An 18,152-nucleotide genomic window follows, 5' to 3' on the forward strand; every position below is an offset into this window, starting at 1 on the left:
GTGCTACGGAAGGCGTCAGCCCTGCTCTGTCAGGATTTATCACTTGGTCCCGGTGAGACTATTCAGAATGGCCACACAGGTGACAAAGGAGGAAGGCAGGTGAGAGGACAGACAGAGAGGTGTGACCGAGCCATAGCTGTGTGGCATCTCTTTGAAAGTCTGGGAGAAGTAGGGCTAGTTGCAAGGGAATGGGGACTCAAACATCTCTCATTGAAGGGCAGTTTTCCTTGAGGGTGGAAAGGACTCAGGCCTGTTTACAGATCACAGGAACAGTGATGGGTGGGACCAGAGATGAACTAAGCCAAAAGAACAACATTGTTTCAAGTCCACCCCCACTCCCAGTCTCCCTCCACTGTGGGGCTTGGCTACCCTGCCTGGTCACCGGGTGCAGAGCACAGATATACAGGCTGATGATTGAACCAGTCTGTTGCTATGGGGGACACTGATGCCCTCACAGGTGGCTGGGTTAGGTTGAATAGGGAGGAGGCCATCTTGGCTGCCCCGGTTTTGGGTTCTGGGAGTGACTGGCAGTGATGGCAGATGCACACACAGAATGTGTGTGTGTGTGTGTGTGTGTGTGTGTGTGTGTGTGTGTACACAGAGCTTATACAGGATGGGTGCATGTATCCACCCTCAAGGACATACATGTGCGTGTCTGTGCACACAAGCATGAACCGGAGTCTGTATTTCCCGTCACTGAGGAGGTGAATACTTGTGTACACACGTGTGTGCGGACCCTCACAAGCGTACACATGCAAACACATACACAGCTCACAAAGGTTTACTGTTCTCGAACAACCAACCTATCTGAGTGTGTCCAGGTGTGCTTGTGTGCACAGCGCTCACAGAGAATCACTTTTCTCTGAATTAGCGGGGGACCTGGGAATGTTGCCATCACTGTCGGTTTTGTCCCTTGTGCAACAATCAAGTCGCCCACTGCTTGTTTGCCTCCTCTCAGGGGACCCTCGGTGTCTTTCCTTTCTTCTGGGATCACAGCATGGAGGAGCCTCCCCGATTCAACACGGATGCTATAACTAGCGACACCACCCTCACCCAAACCCCGGCGTTCCACTCTGCGTATTTTCCGCTCAGGGGGCCCCCTCTGTTCATCTTCTGCTCAGGCAGGGTCCTATGCAGTCTTTCAGAAGCCACGTCTTCTGCCTCCAAAGACCCAGGTGCTGACATCCAGCCTCCGATCTCGCCGCTAGATGGCCAGGTCCTGGCGCACGGTGGCCAGCGACGCTTTGCTGTGGCCGCTGCCGCCCTCGCCCTCGCTGTCGCCGGCCGGTGAGCGGTGCGCGTAGGCTGGCGGGCCGAAGGGGTCCGGATCCCCGCGCTGTGAAGGCAGAGAGGGCGACGGCGGCGGCGGCGGGAGCAGCTTGGCTCGCTGGCGACCCTTCCAGAGCAGGTGGCCCAGCTCCGCCACGCTGAGCAGCGCCGACAGCAGCCCGACGGCGAAGTAGAAGACCACGAAGACCGTCTTCTCGGTGGGCCGGCTCACGAAACAGTCGACCGTGTGCGGACAAGGTGGCCCGGCGCACGCGTAGTGCGGGGCCACGCGGAAGCCATAGAGCAGCGCCTGGCCGCCCAGGAAGGCCAGCTCGGCGAGCAGGCGCAGAGCCACGCTCAGCAGGTAGCAGCGGCGCGCGCGGCGGGCGCGCAGGGCGCACGGGGAGCACGGCACCTCGGCACGCCCGCGCGCGCACGGCGGGGCCGGCTGCGCGCCACCCGCCTCCTTGCTGGCCTGGTGCATGGAGTAGATGACGAACAGCACCGGCGGGGCCGACAGCAGCAGGATGTGGAACAGCCAGAAGCGGTAGTGGGACACCGGGAAGGCGCGGTCGTAGCAGGTCTGGCGACAACCCGGCTGCAGCGTGTTACACACGAACTCCTCCTGCTCGTCCTCGAACACCGCACCTCCCACCGTGGCCAGCACCAGGATGCGGAAGATCAGCATGATCACCAGCCAGAGGCGACCCACGAGCGGCGACTGCAGCTGCACGGCGTCCAGCAGGGAGCCTAGGAACGCCCACTCCCCCATGGTGCTGGGGACGAGAAAGGGGGTAGTCAGGCTGGGACGGACTGAAGCCCCCTCCCATCCCCCTCCCTCAACAATCTCTAATATCGGAGGGCGCTAGGGGAAGGAGATTTTATGGGGTTCAATGAGTGTGAGGATAGGCCAGCCTCAATTATGGGATTCCTTCATCTGGGCATAGAGGGGGACTGAGGAGGGATTCCCCAGCACCCCAGGCCACGGGCATGATTGGCTAGGGAGATCCTGAGGTCTCCCAGATTCTAGGTTCTTCTGCAGGGCCAACCTTGCTGGCCTGGCTTTTTGCACCAGGATAATTTCCAGGAGCAAGAGCGGCTGCTGGCGTCTGGAATTTCACATTCCTTCTGTTTGAGACCCCTGGGAGCAAGGGGAGGGCCTGGCCCAGTTAAGCCCCCACTGTCTTCTTTCTCTCTCACCTCGCAGCAGGGAAGGAACGCCCTTCAGGGTTGGAGGCTGACACAGAAGCCTGTTTTCCTAACTTAGGGATCTCTCACCCTCCATCCTCCCTTCCTCTCCCACCTCAGCCAAGGAGACCGGGAACAGCCCCCTCTACTCTTCTCTGACAGCAGTTGTCAAGCATCTCCTGTAAGCTTCCCCAGACACACGGAATACACCACGTCCCTGTAGACCCTTAGTGGCCTCTAGATGTCCCCAACCCCACTTACCCTGGGACCTGGGCCTTAGAGCTGAGCGGAGGACCTTGGGAGACAGCTGGGGCCTGTCCCTCTGGGTCCCTCTTTCATTTTCCTTTTTGGATTTGGCTGGGATGGACGATAGGACAAGTATGGCTGAGAGGGGCTAGCTCTCCCCCTTCTCTTAAAGGGACAGGGTGACCTGTGGTCTGGCTCCACCCTGGGAATAGATCCAGGGCCACACCCCCTGCTGGGTCCTCCCTGCCCTCCTTTTCCACCCCTTAGCCCCTATGCCCATCCGTAGCCATGACTCCATCTGACCATGGGCTGAGGCAAACTAGAGCCTCGTAGTTTGTTTGTTTGTTTTTAATTGAGGAAGCCAGGGAGATCAATCATGGGACCTCTCTCCTGACAGACTCCCCAAACTGAAGACTAAGTCCACCACAAGTGACTGAACCCCCTTTTGAAGGTGGTCTGGTAGGCCGGAGAGAGATACCTCGGATTTTAGGGAACAGCAAATATCTGATGGCCTTTTTTTTTTCTTTTTTGGCTTTTGGCCCTGCCACTATTGGACCTTGGGTGAGCCAGTTAGGTCATTAGAGCTAAGATCTCTTGGTCTGTCACTTGAGCCAGCTAGACTCTGAGACCCATCTTACTTTGTTCTGAGACAGAGTCTCGCTGAGTAGTTTAAGCTGGCCCAGACCTTACCATGTAGGCCCGGCTGCCCCTAAGTAATTGATCCTCCTGCCTCAGTCTCCCCAGTGCCAGGACATTAGGTATGTACGCCCCATCCCCAGTAGCTGTCCATCTTAACGATCAGGTCTCAAGTGTATTTAGAGAAACCCAAAACCCGATGCCTGGGAAAACTCCGGGCGAACTGATGTCCTGAAGGTGTGGGTGGCAGCTGGCTCCCGTGGTTAAGCCGAGGCTCTGGTCTCTCCTTCCCAGCCATGTCTAGCTTCACCATGAGGAGTGTTGGAACTTCATAAGGTCAACAGCAGGCAAAAAGCTTCCACCAAGGGTTTTTTTTTTTTTTTTTTTTTTTTTTTTGGTTCTTTTTTTCCGGAGCTGGGGACTGAACCCAGGGCCTTGCGCTTCCTAGGCAAGCGCTCTACCACTGAGCTAAATCCCCAACCCCCCACCAAGGGTTTTCTAATGTGGAGTGGTTTCTACCAGTCTAGGGGCAGGGAGATGCCAGGCCACAGTAAAGGATCCATGGGGGACCTGAGTGGACCGGGAAGAATTTTTTTTTTTTTGGTCTCTTCCTTCTGTCTAGCACAGCCACCCACTCATTCATTCTTCAGCATCCCAGGCAGGAGGGCGCGCCATTTACATCTGGGGAAACAGAGGCTTAGAGAGTCACAGATGTGCGGTCAGAGAAAGGCAGACCGTGCGCACTCACACTTGGCCTCAATGGTTCTGGGCCGCATGCTCGCTGCAGCATGCAAGGGAAAACTGTCTCCTCACATTAGCTGGGCGGGGCCTCCCCGGCGTCTTGCGTCTTGCGTGGGCCGGAGGCTGCCAGCACTGAGGTGGGCTGTGTTTATTCCTATGAAGGGAAAGGTCATTAGTCCTCATACTCTGGAAGATTTTCTCCCTGAGTCAATACAAAGACCCGCATGGATTTCTATCTGTCTGTGGGTCCTTGATGGGAGATGTGTTCTCTGCCGATTGGCTCGGTCAGGGGTCCAGCCCCGCCTGGAAAAACTTTTGGTTAACGCCAGCTTGGGTGTGCCCTTAAACATTTCCATCCTCCTGCAGGGTCTCTTAGGAACAGGCCTGGGTGTGGGGGTGCTACCCTGGATAAGAGCCGAGAAAATAGCACGTGCTGGAACCCCACATTCTGAAAACAGGATGTGAGGTGGAGCACGGTCGACCCCTGCAACTCGCTTCCGGCCGCGCTGTCGTCTGCTCCCTGTCCTCAGCTGTGGAGGCTCGGGGTCACATCTCTTCTCTCCTAACTGCCCAGGAAGGGCCCCAGTCCCATTACTCCTGCTTCGTCAGGCTGGAAAAAGCCCACCAGACCCCACCCTATCCCGCCCTGTGTGGCACTGCAGGGAGTGGGAAAGTGCCACGGTGATAGCTGGGGTGGAGCAGTAGATGGAGCGCCATCGTCACTCTGTCCTGTCCCCCCACCTAGCTCCCGATGCCAGAGGAGACTCGACAGTCTCCAGGACCCGGTCCCCTTCCCAGATAGCAGCGGGCAGCCTGGAAGGTGTTGCTGACAATACCCAGAGCTGGTGGCATTGGCCCTTCTTGGCCCTGCTTGAAGAAGGGCTGGGATGAGAGAGTGCTCCCCTGTTTGTGTCCCAGACACTTCAGTCTGGCTGGGGAGCCATAGTCCTGTATCAGTCACACGTGGACATACACAGGGACGTGGACATGTTCGTATCTAATAGGTTCATAACAGTGCCGTAACAGACACAGGGCGGCAGTTTTGAAAAAGAAACAAATAAGCTCCCCCCCACCCCCCCAAAAAAACCCCGAGGCTGTATGGAATCATTCCAGGCCTTCTCAGTGGTATTGTTATATTTGAACTTAATCCCCTCCTGCCTTTCTCCTCTGTATTGATCATTAGGTATTTTATTTGTCTGTTCAGTTAAACGTATAAGCGCTATTAGTGGTGGGACTTTGGGCGCTCCCTTCCATGCCCCCCCCAGCCCCTCGATCGCTAGGAGCCACAGTAGACACTGAGCTGTCCGCGTTGGGCGGATAAAGGGGGTGGCACAGTCAGAGCCAATCCAGGACCGACTGCTCTCCCTGTTCTCCGGGCCTTCTGTCCAGTAAGTGTTGTAGTCAGTATGAGATTTCCATGCAAAATGCACAGGCCTGCGCAGAAGGGCCAGCTCCCGAGTGGGGTCAGGGGTGGGAGCTCTCCAGCATTTCCGGTCCTTCTGTAGCTACCTTCAAACCTGCATAGCTCTTGAGTGTAGGCGTAATATCGTGAGTCGTTGTTTGTAGACTCTGTAAAGATTATCTTTATTATTCAAATGCTGACCTCCCTGCCTCCATGTCTGGTTTCGAGGCTTAGTCTAATTATCTCCTGCCTCAATGTTGTATTAGCACTGCTCCCCATTTATTCTCTGATTTGTCAATAAGAGCTGATCAGCCAATAGGGTTGGACTTCCTCCCAGCCAGGAGAGGCAGGAAGGAGAAAGACGTGAGGATTAGACAGGGGGAGAGAGTCCTGGAGACGCCATGAGAAAACATCTGGAGTCCAGAGAACCAGATCCGTACTAAAATGCAAGTGTCACTGGGATTCTGACTGGGAGGTAGCCAGATTAGTTTAGAGGATTAAGATAGAAAGCTACTGCTCAGTCGTTGTGCCCTTAAAGCTTGTTAAACAAATATAACAATCCAGTCTCAATTATTTGGGAGCTAGCTGGGTTAAGAGGGAAAGTGCGACACTTAAAAGCCACTGACACATGGGGGTTGGGGATTTAGCTCAGTGGTAGAGCGCTTGCCTAGGAAGCGCAAGGCCCTGGATTTCGGTCCCCAGCTCCGGAAAAAAAAAAAAAAAAAGCCACTGACACCTGAGCCTTTGAACCTTTCACAGCCTCATGTCCCCCTCATCCCAGGACAGCTCATGACTGCAAGGCCTTGGCTTCTGTGTGCTGCAGTTCTTACAGTTAGAACCCATCTCCTTCTGTTTGGATACCCCCTTTGGAATTCTATACTATTTGGTTTGGTCGTAACCAGTGGCTTAATTAACCGAGAGGGTAGTGACTTCCTCACAAAGAAGGACAAAGGACTGCAACCATCATGCAGTCGACACCATGGGGACATTGCCTAAGACTTGCTCCACATGATGTCTCTGGAGAGTTCAGGGTCCAAACTCAGGTGGTCAGGGAGCTTGTGTAGCAAGTGCTTTTACCCCCTGAAGCATCTTGCTGACCGACCCTCTTAGAAACATTTGTTATATTTATAGATGTGTGTGTGTGTGTGTGTGTGTGTGTGTGTGTGTGTGTGTGTGTGTGTTGTCCTTGTGCTTACTGAGGGAGCACTGTGATCTGTATCCAGTTTGGGCTTGACTTTTTTATTTTTTTATTTTTTATTTTTTTGTTGTTTTTTTTTTTTTCGGAGCTGGGGACCGAACCCAGGGCCTTGCGCTTCCTAGGTAAGCGCTCTTGACTCTTTTTTAAAAGGATTTATTTATTATATATAAGTACACTGTAGCTGTCTTCAGACTCACCAGAAGAGGGCATCGGATCTCTTTACAGATGGCTATGAGCACCATGTGGTTGCTGGGAATTGAACTCAGGACCTCTGGAAAAGCAGTCAGTGCTCTTAACCACTGAGCCATCGCTCCAGCCCCATTGGTTGATTTTTCAAGACAGGGTTTCTCTGTGTAGTCCTGGCCATCTCTCCAGCCCTGGGCTTGACTCTTTAAGTAGCATCTTTTGGGGCTGGAGAGACAGCTCAGCGATTGGGAGAACTTACAGAGAACTCAGGTTTGGTTCCCAGTGCCCACACGTCAGCTCACAATTTGTAACCCCAGTTCCAGGGATCCAAGGCTGCCTTTTGTCCTCCTCAGGCACCAGGTACATATGTGGTGAACACACATACATGCAGGTTAAATACTCCTAAACTTAAATTTTAAAGAAAATCCTTAAAAACAAAACATATTTCAAAGTCCCTCTCCGCAAAGCTCAGCCTGGCTGGCTGGTGTTTGTGAACTTCAAGATAAAGGCGGCCAGACGGTAGCACAGATTGGTAATTCCTATATTTTGGATGTTAAATCAGGGGGCAAGTTCAAGGCTATCCTGGATGACAGAGCAAGACTCTGTCTCAAAGCAAACAGCAAACCCTGCGTCTCTGTGTGCATATACAAGCAGCCACATCGCCACACACAGACTGCTCCTAGCTGCCATTTCCCGAGGCATAAGATCCTGTCGTTGGTGTGATCCTGACAACACTCCGAGGTCTATCTGCTGAGGAAGATGATGTAGGCAGAACAGGAATCAGCTCCACCCGAAACCAAGGCACTGGTGGACCACAGCCGTATCCTCCTCGGCAGCCTCTCTCCATCCAAAGGACCAAGCTTGAGACGGACCTTAGAAAGTTCACCTGTAGGCTGGGCTTCCTTTCCTCCTGCTAAAATGACATTTTCTGGCACGTCTTTTGATTTGAGGATATACTGGGAAACCTGAGGTGAATGAGTGTGACATTTTATACCAAAGAAACACGTCTGATTTTCCAGGAAAAATGTAAGAGGGAGTATAAATGAACCCGAGTTTGGAAAGACAGCTCTTCGGTTTATAAAGTTAAACACGGGACCCAGAGGTCCCATGCCAGGAATTCCACCCATAGAGAACAGGTCCAACCTGGAAATGACCCAAATATCCATCAACAGGTGGCTGGATAAACAAACCTGTACAATGGAGTAATACTCGGCAATAATAAAAAAGAAAGTAATTTTTTTGTCTGTTTTGAAAAAGGAACTACTGATATATGCAGTATAGGTACATTTTAAATTTTATTTAACATTTTTATTTTAAAGATTTTGCACTCATCACTGCTTGTCTTGTCATATGTATATATGTATATACACACATACACACATATATACGTACATATATATCTCCTGGCTGTCCTGGAACTTGCTATGTAGACCAGGCTATGCAGCCCTCAAACTCAGAGATCATCCTGCCTCTGTTCCCCAAGTGCTGTGGTTAAAGGTGTGGGTCACCCTGTCTGGCTTTCTTCCGTATTTTTAGTTTTATGTATAGGAGTGCTTTGCCTGTATGCGTGTCTTCGTGCCACATGAGAGCTCGTGCCCTGAGGCGGTCACAGAAAGTATAAGATTCCTGGGAATGGAGTTACGGAGAGAGTTGAACTACCGTGTAGGTGCTCGGAGTTGAACCCTGGTCCTACCCACTGAGCCATCTCTCTAACTCACTAACACTTATTTTTCAAAAGACATCATTGTGGGGTAGGGGTTCATGTCCCACGGCAAACCTGGAGGTCAGAGGACATTTCTGTGGAGTCAGATCTTCCATTTTTGTTTGGGTTTTGGGGCACAAACTCTGATTTTCAGGTTTGTGTGGCAAACTCCTCTACCCACTGAGCCATCCCCAGCCCCTAACTAGGAATAAAATGCAAGACATTGTCGTACTAAATAAAAGAAGCTAAGCACGAAGACCGGGACACTGGTTTATTCTGCTTCTAGGGGGAATGGAACAGGAACAAGTGACCCGTAGGTGTGGACAGCAGATCCATGGTTGGCTCTGAGGTGTCTGATGAGGCCTGTTAGCATGCAGAGGTAAAGGCTTTCAAACAGCCTGATGTGGTGCCTGAGGGAGAAGGGGTCAAGGCAAACCCAGGCTAAAGAGCTGGAACACCCACCTGAACAAACAAGAAAACTCATTGTTTTCAGTTCCTAAGAAGAGTGATCAGTTCCCAAGTCACCTCCCCAGCTGAGCATCATTTTAAAGAAAAAGTCTTTTTGAGCCCAGAATTCTGATATGTGCTCAATACACACTCCCCCCCCCCCTTTTGTTCCTTACTTTCTAACGAACAAAATAACAAAAAGCTACAATTCTTATTTGACGCGTCTGGGTTTTCCGCCTGCAGGAGTATCTGTGTACCACGTGCGTGCAGTATTGGTGGAGGCCAGTTCAGATGCCCTGGAACTGGAGTGGCAGACTCTTGTTAGCAGCCATGTGGTTGCTGAAGATTGAACCAGAGTTCTGTGGAAGGGCGGTCAGTGCTCTTAACCCCTGAGCCATCTCTGCAGCCCCCCCGCCCCCCGTGCTGTGGGTGGTGCTGTGACGGCTGGTCTGAGGACCATGCACTGGAATGAAGTTTTCCAGAAGTCAAATACGCTATGCTGGGTGTGACGCTGCATGCTGTATCCCAGCATTTGGGAGGTAGAGGCAAGAGGATCAGGGGTCGAGCTCCGCTTCGGCTATTATGCTGGTTAGTTTGTGAGTTTAACACAAGCTACGGGAATCTGGGAAGAGGGAACCTTAACTGCCTGCACGCAAGCCTGTGGGATAGTTTTTAGAATTCATGATTGACATGGGAGGGTCCCGCGCACTGCACTATGGGTGGTGCCATCCCTGAGAAGGGGGTCTCGTTGTATAAAAATGTAGCTGAATGCAGGCCTGAGAGCACTCTAGTAAGCAGCACTCCTCCATGGTCTCTGCCTTAGTTCCTGCCTCCAGGTTCCTGCTTCCTTCCTTCGGTGATGGCAAGCCAAACAAACACTTTCCTCTCTGAGGTACTTTTTTTTTTGGGGGGGGGGGGTGTCACTGGTGTTTATCCCAGCAATAAGAAGCAAACGCCAGCTTGAGGATGTTTTTGTGTTAAGTATACAGGGCGAAAGGTGTTTAGTGGCTGTGTGGTTCACTGCAGATGAGAAATGAAGTGTTTTGTTTTTCCTTCTGAGGCATGGTCTCACTCTGGGCTGGACTCAGAACTGGCAGAGATCCTTCCGTCTCCGCAGTGCTAGGGTTACAGGCGACAGCCACCGCATCTGGCTCAATCTCAGTGACCCTGTGGCTGACATCAGTGCTGGTCCCAATTGCCCACCTGTGTAAATAGCGCTTTAATGGATACCTGTTGTTTGCAAGATGGACAGCTCTCGAATTGTCCAGTCTGGCCTTGAACTTGAGTTAGATGCTCGACTCGATGACTGGCTCTGGACGTATGTTTTTAGGTTTAACTTTTATTACTTTTCATTATGTTTCTGCGTTGAGAGGAGTGTAGACATGGAAGGGCAGATACCCTAGGAGGCCAGAGGTATTGGATCCCCTGGAAATACAGCTGCGTACGAACCGCCCGATGCATGTGCAGATGACTGAACAGGTCCTCTGTAAGAAGGGTCAAACTCCTACCTGCTGAGCCGTCCCTAGGTGTGTTTCATCTTTTTACTTTTGAGATGGGCTAGAGCCGTATAGAGCCTCTTGGTACTACTGAAGAAGCTGGGGTCGCAGGCCTGCACCGCCACACCAGCCCTTGTTCACACAACTTAGCGAAGTGGAATTGTGGAGGAAGTCTAGATATGGATAGGTCTGGACGGCTCACGTATCGCTAGTTTTGTTTGTTTTTGGTGGGTACACTAGACGTGTATGTCGGTGTTTGGGTGGGCACACTCGCCTGTACGGCGGCCAGGAGTCAATACTGGGTGGTTTTCTCATTCTCCCACCTAGCTTTTGAGACTCTACTGAACCCAGAGCTCAGTTGCAGCTAGGGTGGCTGAGTCCCCTGGAGACTCATGGCTCCCCAATGCTGAGGTCATGGGGAGGGCTGTAAGCCTAACTTAGCATGCACTCCGCCCACCTAGCCATCTCCCCAGTCCCTTAATACAGGGTTTGAATCCCTTCTCTGAATAACTGTTTATAATAAATAACTATGTCATGCTTCATACATATAGGAAAACAACCAAATTCTCTAAAGAAGAGTCTACATTTCTGTAACCATCGAGTTGTTAGTGATAGGTTTTCTTTAAAAAAAGAAAAGGCCTTGAACATTTTTTTTTCTTTTTTCTTTTTTTCGGAGCTGGGGACCGAACCCAGGGCCTTGTGGTTGCTAGGCAAGCGCTCTACCACTGAGCTAAATCCCCAACCCCCAGGCCTTGAATATTAGCACGAGGAAGAGTGACTAGTCAAGGTACTAACTTCTCTAGTCACAAGCACATGTGACCAGCCAGAGCAAACCTTTTCTGATTTTTCCTTTGTGAATTTGTGGTTTTCTCTCACCAGACTGTGTTTCTTGCCTCGAAGCTGCTGCTTTCCACTCAGCAAGGTCCAACCTGTCAAGGGTACAGCTGTGCCCAGTGAGCATTTGCCATGTTTAGACCTGTTGTTCAGTCCCCGGCCCTGGACATAGATAACTGCTCACTTTGTCACTGAAACTCTAGCAAATATGTTTGTTCGTGCACCCCATGTGTGTCACGATTCCCTGCTACTGGAGTTACAGATGGCTGTGAGCCTCCCCTGGGAAAGGGGAATTGAACCCAGCTCCTCTTAACCACTGAGCAGCTCATCAGTGCTCTCTGCTCCTACAAACACGAAATGCATTTCTCTGTGTGTGTGTGTTGGGGGAGGGGAAGAAGTCATTTGCCTGTGTGGAAGCCAGAGGAGGCCTCGAGGGCGTCAGTTTTGTCCACCGCGTGGGTCCTGGAGATCCAAGTCAGGTCAGGCTTTGTGGACAGCCACCTTTCTCCACCCTGAGAAACACTTTCTAATCTCTGACATCTAAGCATTTGGTCTCGAGTGGGTGGTAGCTTTGGTACAATTCCCAGAATATCCACCACACTCCAGACTTGATCTCCACCATAAAAACAAAACTCTCTATTTTGACAGAATTTTGTGTCATATATTAAGGAAGGAAGTAAATTAACCATTTTATCTAGAGGGATTAACCAGTCGCTCCAATATTATTGATTCCATCTAGTAATTGACTAAGTTGTCAAAAATGGCTAAGGTAGTCATCTTTTAAAAGATAAATGCTTTTTTGTTTTGTCTCATGTACTCCCAGGTGGCCTAGCACATGCCTTTAATCCCAGCACTTGGGACCCAGAGGCTGGTGGACCTCTGAGTTTGAGGCTAACCTGGTCTACAGTACCAGTTCCAGGACATGTAGGGCTACAGAGAGAAACCCTGTCTCAAAAATTTGCACACACAGTGCAAACTTAAGAGAGTGCAGCCGTGGGGTTGGGGATTTAGCTCAGTGGTAGAGCGCTTGCCTATCGAGCGCAAGGCCCTGGGTTCGGTCCCCAGCTCTGAAAAAAAAAAAAAAAAAAAAAAAAAAAAAGAGTGCAGCCGTGAACTCCTGAGCCTGTTGCTTCCACTTCCGTTGTGCTGGGATTCCAGGTGGATGCTACCATACGTTATCTATGTAGCGCTGGGGACTGAATCCAGGGCCTCGTGCACGTTCGGCAAGCACCAGAGCATGCCAGCAAGCTCCATTCCTGACGAGATACCTGTACTTTTATAATTAACTCCCTGAGCACTGAGAAGCCATGTATAAGATTCTAAGTAAAACTGGACCCATCTAGGACACAGTGTCTCTCTTTTGGATACTTACCTGCCACAGGCTGACAGTCTTAGCAGAATATGGCTGTAACAAGACCTGACTATAGGAGACAATGTAAAATAAGAGTGGATGACTTTCGATGTTTAGAACATTTATTAAAGTACAAAATAGTTGGAATTAAGCTGAATAGACAGACATATTAAATATTTACAAAAGACACTGATAATAGCACTTAAGTAACATATACAACAGCACAGAAGGTCTCGGCATTCACAAGTCGGAATTACGGAGATTGGCACGGATCACACTTCCTGGCTGAGTGTGGAGATGTCAACAGTCCTGCCTCCCCCCAGGGATCTCGAGTTCGGAAGGCACCCCCAAACAAGAGTCAAGACTTCACGTAACTGGCCTAACTTTCTTCATCCTGCTGCTTGTGCTGAGTCATGAAGACATGGTCAAGGTGACTTCCTCCAGCCTCTGATGATGTTCAAAAGGTACGAGCAATTTCTCATGGCCAAACAAAAGTCCATCACATCAGAGGCTGGGCACTGTATCTGTACTAGAACTAACCAGCTCTTTATGACTGAATTCTACCTATAAAATTGAAAACAAGGGCTGTCTTACCTCATATTTAGTGGGATAGGAAAGGAGGCAGGAATGCTTTTGAAACCATTTCCACTTTAGTTTAAATTGATAAATGCTACTGTGCTGAGTAAGCATATAATTATGTGGAATCCAAAAAATATTCAAGCCAGGTTTCAGAGACCAAAGAAAACAGACATAAAACAGACAATCAGAGAAGACGACAATGCCCACGAGACGGCCACTACTGACAGTATGTTGAGAACAAAGGTGAAGGCCACAGGGGCCCTGCTCACTTGCATATTCTTATTTAAAAAAAAGTCTTCCTCCAATTAAATTCAGAGTGGTTAAGGAAGAACTTTAAAACTAACGTGGCTCAGTAAAACCATTCCTGAAATCCCCTCACCCCTTAGAAGAGGTCGTCATCCGACTCCTCCAGGTACTTAATCGGCTTCCTTGCTCGTCCGGATTTTGCTCGAGGAGCCACAGTGTCATCTAAGTCCACATGGAAATCCCGCTCCTCTCCCTTGGGTTTCTAAAAAGAGAAAATCCAAGTAATTTCCCGTGGTTAATGCACAGGGGCAGCTCCCAGGGCTCTGGGGTCACTCCCCACCTTCTACTAAGTAGTGAGGAAAAGGTCCACAGCAAATGACTGACAGATTAAACCTCCTACAGCGAAATGGGAATGAACTCTGAGGTTTAAAATTTACTTCCTTAAAAATATGGAAAATTAAGAGCAAAACCTACGTAGGACAGACACCTAGGGCGGATGAGTAAGCAGTGATAAATACCTTGCTTGTGGCACCTTTAGAAATCGCCTTCTCAAACTCAGAGTCCGAGCTGTCAGAAGAAGATGGCTTCCTCTTGCGACTGTTCTTGGCTTTGGCAGGAGCAGGCTTTTTGGAGACATGAGCATTCAAGGCTGAATCTGACTTGGTCTCCTTTGGTACAGCTCTCTTTTTGGTGCCAGCAGTGGAGGTTAAAGACTGACCTGTAAGTCAACGTGAGTGTGGGTCATAGTCGCTCTGGAGATTCTTCTCGTTGTGAACTCTATCTCTTGCCCCAGCACTGTAATCAGTCACCACACGCCTGGTGCTGCTGTGCTGGAGAGCGATTCATACGTTCTAGGCCAGCAACCCACCAGCCAAGCCACTGCCCAGCCTAGGTTTCTAAGTTACCTAAGTAAGCTGGATTACTTCCAGTGCCTAGAAATTCCTTCTGTATTCAAAGAAATGAACTACACAATGTCTGGAGTCTAAGTAATGTGCTGAGTTTAAACTTTGAATTTTGGTTTTTAAAATAATTATTTTTATTATAGAGCACTAGTATTTTTCCTCCATGATGCCTGTGTGAGGGTGTCAGATCTCCTGGAACTGGAAATTACAGATGGTGGTGAGCTATCAGGTGGGTGCTGGGAATTGAACCCAGGTCCTTTGGAAAAGTAGGCGATGTTCTTAACCACTGAACCATCTCTCTAAGCACCCACTATTTTTTGTATTTTATTTGAAAATAAAGATGTAAAAGATGCCACTCCCATTTGGATAATGTTTTACTTCATGATCAACAGATATTTTCAGAATAAAAAATTAAGCTTAACTTGGCCAAGTGAGTTAATGCTAGCAATCTCCAGGCTTACCTTTGGTTATTGTCCTCTTCACTCCCACTGTCTGTTTGGAGGACGGCTTGGAGGGTTCAGTCTCAGCTGGGACGTCAGCAGCAGAAGCGCCTGGAGAAGCTGGCACACTGTCTTTCCCATCACTTTCAAGATCAACTTCAAACAGGAAGGAAAATGTTTGGTCATGATAACAATTTCAAACATTGCACTGCTGCTATGTATTCCCATCCTAACTTGCTTGGACTATTTTAAATAATCTTAGAACTTAGTTGAATTTAAGTTTTTTACTTTTTGGGGCACAGAGCTTTGCACAAGTTGGCTCTGAACTTACAAACCTCCTTCCTCTAAGTCCTGAGCACTAAGGATTACGGGTTTATTCGGGTGCTGTGGGCAGAACTCAGGTCCTCACCCTTGGGTAGCACACACAGGACTGACCGAGCCATCTTCTAAGCACTGAATGATTCTGTCCACATGCATACCCGATGTGCAGCTCTAATGATCCTACCCACAAGCATACCTGATGTGGAGCTCTTCTGTGGCTTCAGTGCTTTTTTAGTATTTCTAAAAGAAAAAGAACAAAAGCACTCAGAAGGCATCCCGCCAACCCACTCTACCTGTGTAAAACATCAGTGATCAAGAAATAGACAAATAGCCATGGTTAACTACGTTAGATAAGGTACTTACTTTGGGGGCATTTTGGTCTTAGGTGGAGTATCATCTAATGGGAAGAAATCTTCATCCTCATCCTTCTCATCCAAGCCTGAGAAATCGTCATCAGAGTCTAAATCCGCCGTGAATTTGGCTTTTGCTGTTGAATACATACACGAACAAGCAGAGAGGACACAGACATTAAGCATAGGTCATCCGTCTTGTGCACACGCATTACCATAGTGCTCACTTCACTGCATTTCTTTTCTTTCTTTTTTTTTCTTTTTCTTTTTTTCGGAGCGGGGAACCGAACCCAGGGCCTTGTGCTTCCTAGGCAAGCGCTCTACCACTGAGCTAAATCCCCAACCCCACTTCACTGCATTTCTGTCTGTGTACTACGTGGACACCTGATTCTAGTGGAGGCCAGAAGACAGAACCTCGGGACAATGCATGTGGGTGCTGGGAATGGAACCAGGTACTCGGGAAGAGCAACTAATGCTTTTTTTCTTTTTTGGTGGTGGTGGGGTGGTGGGGTGGTGGGGTGGTGGGGGTGGGGTGGTGGGGGTGGGGTGGTGGGGGTGGTGTGGTGGTGGTGGGGTGGTGGTGGTGGTGGGGTGGTGGGGGTGGGGTGGTGGGGTGGTGGGGGTGGGGTGGTGGGGTGGTGGGGGTGGGGTGAAGACAGAGTTTCTCTGCAAAACTTCCCTGTCGGCCCTGTACCTCACACTGTAGACAGGCCTGCCTTGAACTGAGAGAGAGAGAGAGAGAGAGAGAGAGAGAGAGAGAGAGAGAGAGAGAGAGAGAACGAACTGGCATTAAAGGAACACACCCACACCACTGTTGTTAACCACTGAGACCCTCTCCAGACCCTGACTTTTTAGGAATATGTGTACTACATTATTTTTCTTTTCTTTCTTTCAAGACAGGGCCCTTCCGTGTAGCCCGGCTGTCCTGGACCACACTCTGTAGACTCTGTGAACTCACAGAGATTTGTCTGTGTCTGCCTCCCAAGTGCTGGAATGAAGCCATGTGCCACCACTGCCCAATGGCCACCCAATCGCCCAGCACTGCTAGCATGCTCTTCTGTAGCTTTCCTTACTTGCAGCAATTCTTGGCTCTTTCTCTCGTGGAGGGACATCAAAATTACTTTCGTTACTGCTCATATCTGATTCAGAATCAGACCAAGGGTTTTTCTTTTTCCCTTTTTTGATAGGCTTAAATGGCAATGTAGTTTGCTTCTTTGCCCTGGTACCTAGAAGGGAGACAGGAATTTACTCTTTATAAAAGTTTTATATTAAAAAAAAGTTTTATATTATTACATTTGTGTGCGTGTGTGCGTGTGCGCATGCACACTGAAATGAAGGTCAGAGGACAGCTTATGGGGAGTTGGTTCTTTCCTTCTGCCATATGGGTCGTGGGGTCAAACTCAAGTTGTTAGTCTTAATGACAAGGTCCTGTACACAGTAAGCCACTCTACTGGCCCAGAAACTAACTGTATGATATACTCTGGCCTCTTCATCATTACCTATACACTGTAAAGGGGTAAGGTATAAGCATGAGTAGAAACAGCTGCATTTCCTGTTCCTATAGAGTTTGCTTATTTAATACACGAGTATATGATGATGTATTTCTAGTAAATAATGTGATACAAATGCCTAAGTATCAACGTTCCCTGAGAAGTAGATGTCTGAGCTGAGATCTGGAGCTCACTAGGAATTAACCCTTCCTCTTTCTGTCACCCATGCTCACAGGCTGTAAAGATAGTCTCACGTGCTACAATGCTTTAATAGTTATGAATTTGCTCTCACATCTCTCTTCTGTAGGCTGTTGAAGCCCAGGAGAAACAAGTAGGACTTCCTGGAAAGGGGTGGGAGCTATTTTAGATCCCAACTAAGGAATTCAAGTCATTAGATTAATAACTATATTCTAAAGATATTCATTTATTATATATAAGTACACCATCACTGTTTTCAGACACACCAGAAGAGGAATCAGATCTCATTACAGATGGTTGTGAGCCACCATGTGGTTGCTGGGAATTGAACTCAGGACCTCTGGAAGAGCAGTCAGTGCTCTTAACTGCTGAGCCTTCTCTCCAGCCCCCTAATAACTATATTCTAAGAGACTCTTCTAAAATAAGTCAAACATCAAGGGCAACACAAGATCCAAATAAAACTCATGTGCACTTTCCTTTACACACGTAGTCCAACTGTACAAAAACAACACCTATATAGGCTATAGTAACAGTTTAAACGAGAATTTATACCATCCTGCCCGACACTGCAATACCTGGCTCTCTCTTCTGCCTCTTCTCTAGTCTCTGCCGGAGGCCTCCTGGCTCAGCACCATCCTCAGCAGGGGTGCCCTCAACATTCTCGCTCTAAAAGACAGCAACATGCAAGGAATAAGGAAACTTAGCAAAACAGAACCACTCAACTTCTATCTTATAATTTGGAATAATAAAGTCAAATATTCACATATATAGATGACAGAGACAAATACAGTGAAAAAATAAGCCAGCCTTTAATCCCAGCACTCGGGTGTGGAGGGGGCAGAGTTCAAGGCCAGCCTGGTCTATCTCGTAAGCTCCAGGACAGTCAGAGCTATATAGTGAGGCTGTCTGGAAACAAAACAAAACCAACAA

General features: G+C 49.2%; 2 protein-coding genes across 2 annotated transcripts in view; both read right to left on the reverse strand.

Moving 5' to 3' along the window:
* Positions 1-765: 765 nt before the first annotated feature.
* Gjd3 (gap junction protein, delta 3) lies at positions 766-2,854 on the reverse strand. The gene is made up of 2 exons (XM_343965.8): positions 2,719-2,854; positions 766-2,045 (listed from the first exon to the last, which is right to left on the reverse strand). Exon 2 carries the CDS (start codon positions 2,039-2,041, stop codon positions 1,205-1,207), a length of 837 nt encoding a protein of 278 aa, XP_343966.4. The 5' UTR covers positions 2,042-2,045; positions 2,719-2,854; the 3' UTR covers positions 766-1,204.
* Positions 2,855-12,796: 9,942 nt separating this feature from the next.
* Top2a (DNA topoisomerase II alpha) overlaps positions 12,797-18,152 on the reverse strand; it is a 31,140-nt gene continuing 25,784 nt past the window's right edge. Inside the window, exons 29-35 of the mRNA NM_001393768.1 lie at positions 17,798-17,888; positions 16,608-16,760; positions 15,548-15,671; positions 15,381-15,424; positions 14,885-15,019; positions 14,040-14,239; positions 12,797-13,783 (exon numbers count right to left, since the gene is read on the reverse strand). Of these exons, the coding sequence (NP_001380697.1) occupies positions 13,658-13,783; positions 14,040-14,239; positions 14,885-15,019; positions 15,381-15,424; positions 15,548-15,671; positions 16,608-16,760; positions 17,798-17,888 (873 nt within the window). The 3' untranslated portion in view covers positions 12,797-13,657. The remainder of the gene's footprint in view (positions 13,784-14,039; positions 14,240-14,884; positions 15,020-15,380; positions 15,425-15,547; positions 15,672-16,607; positions 16,761-17,797; positions 17,889-18,152) is intronic.

Source organism: Rattus norvegicus, chromosome 10 (genome assembly GCF_036323735.1).
Source record: "Rattus norvegicus strain BN/NHsdMcwi chromosome 10, GRCr8, whole genome shotgun sequence".
Classification (NCBI taxonomy): Eukaryota; Metazoa; Chordata; class Mammalia; order Rodentia; family Muridae; genus Rattus; species Rattus norvegicus.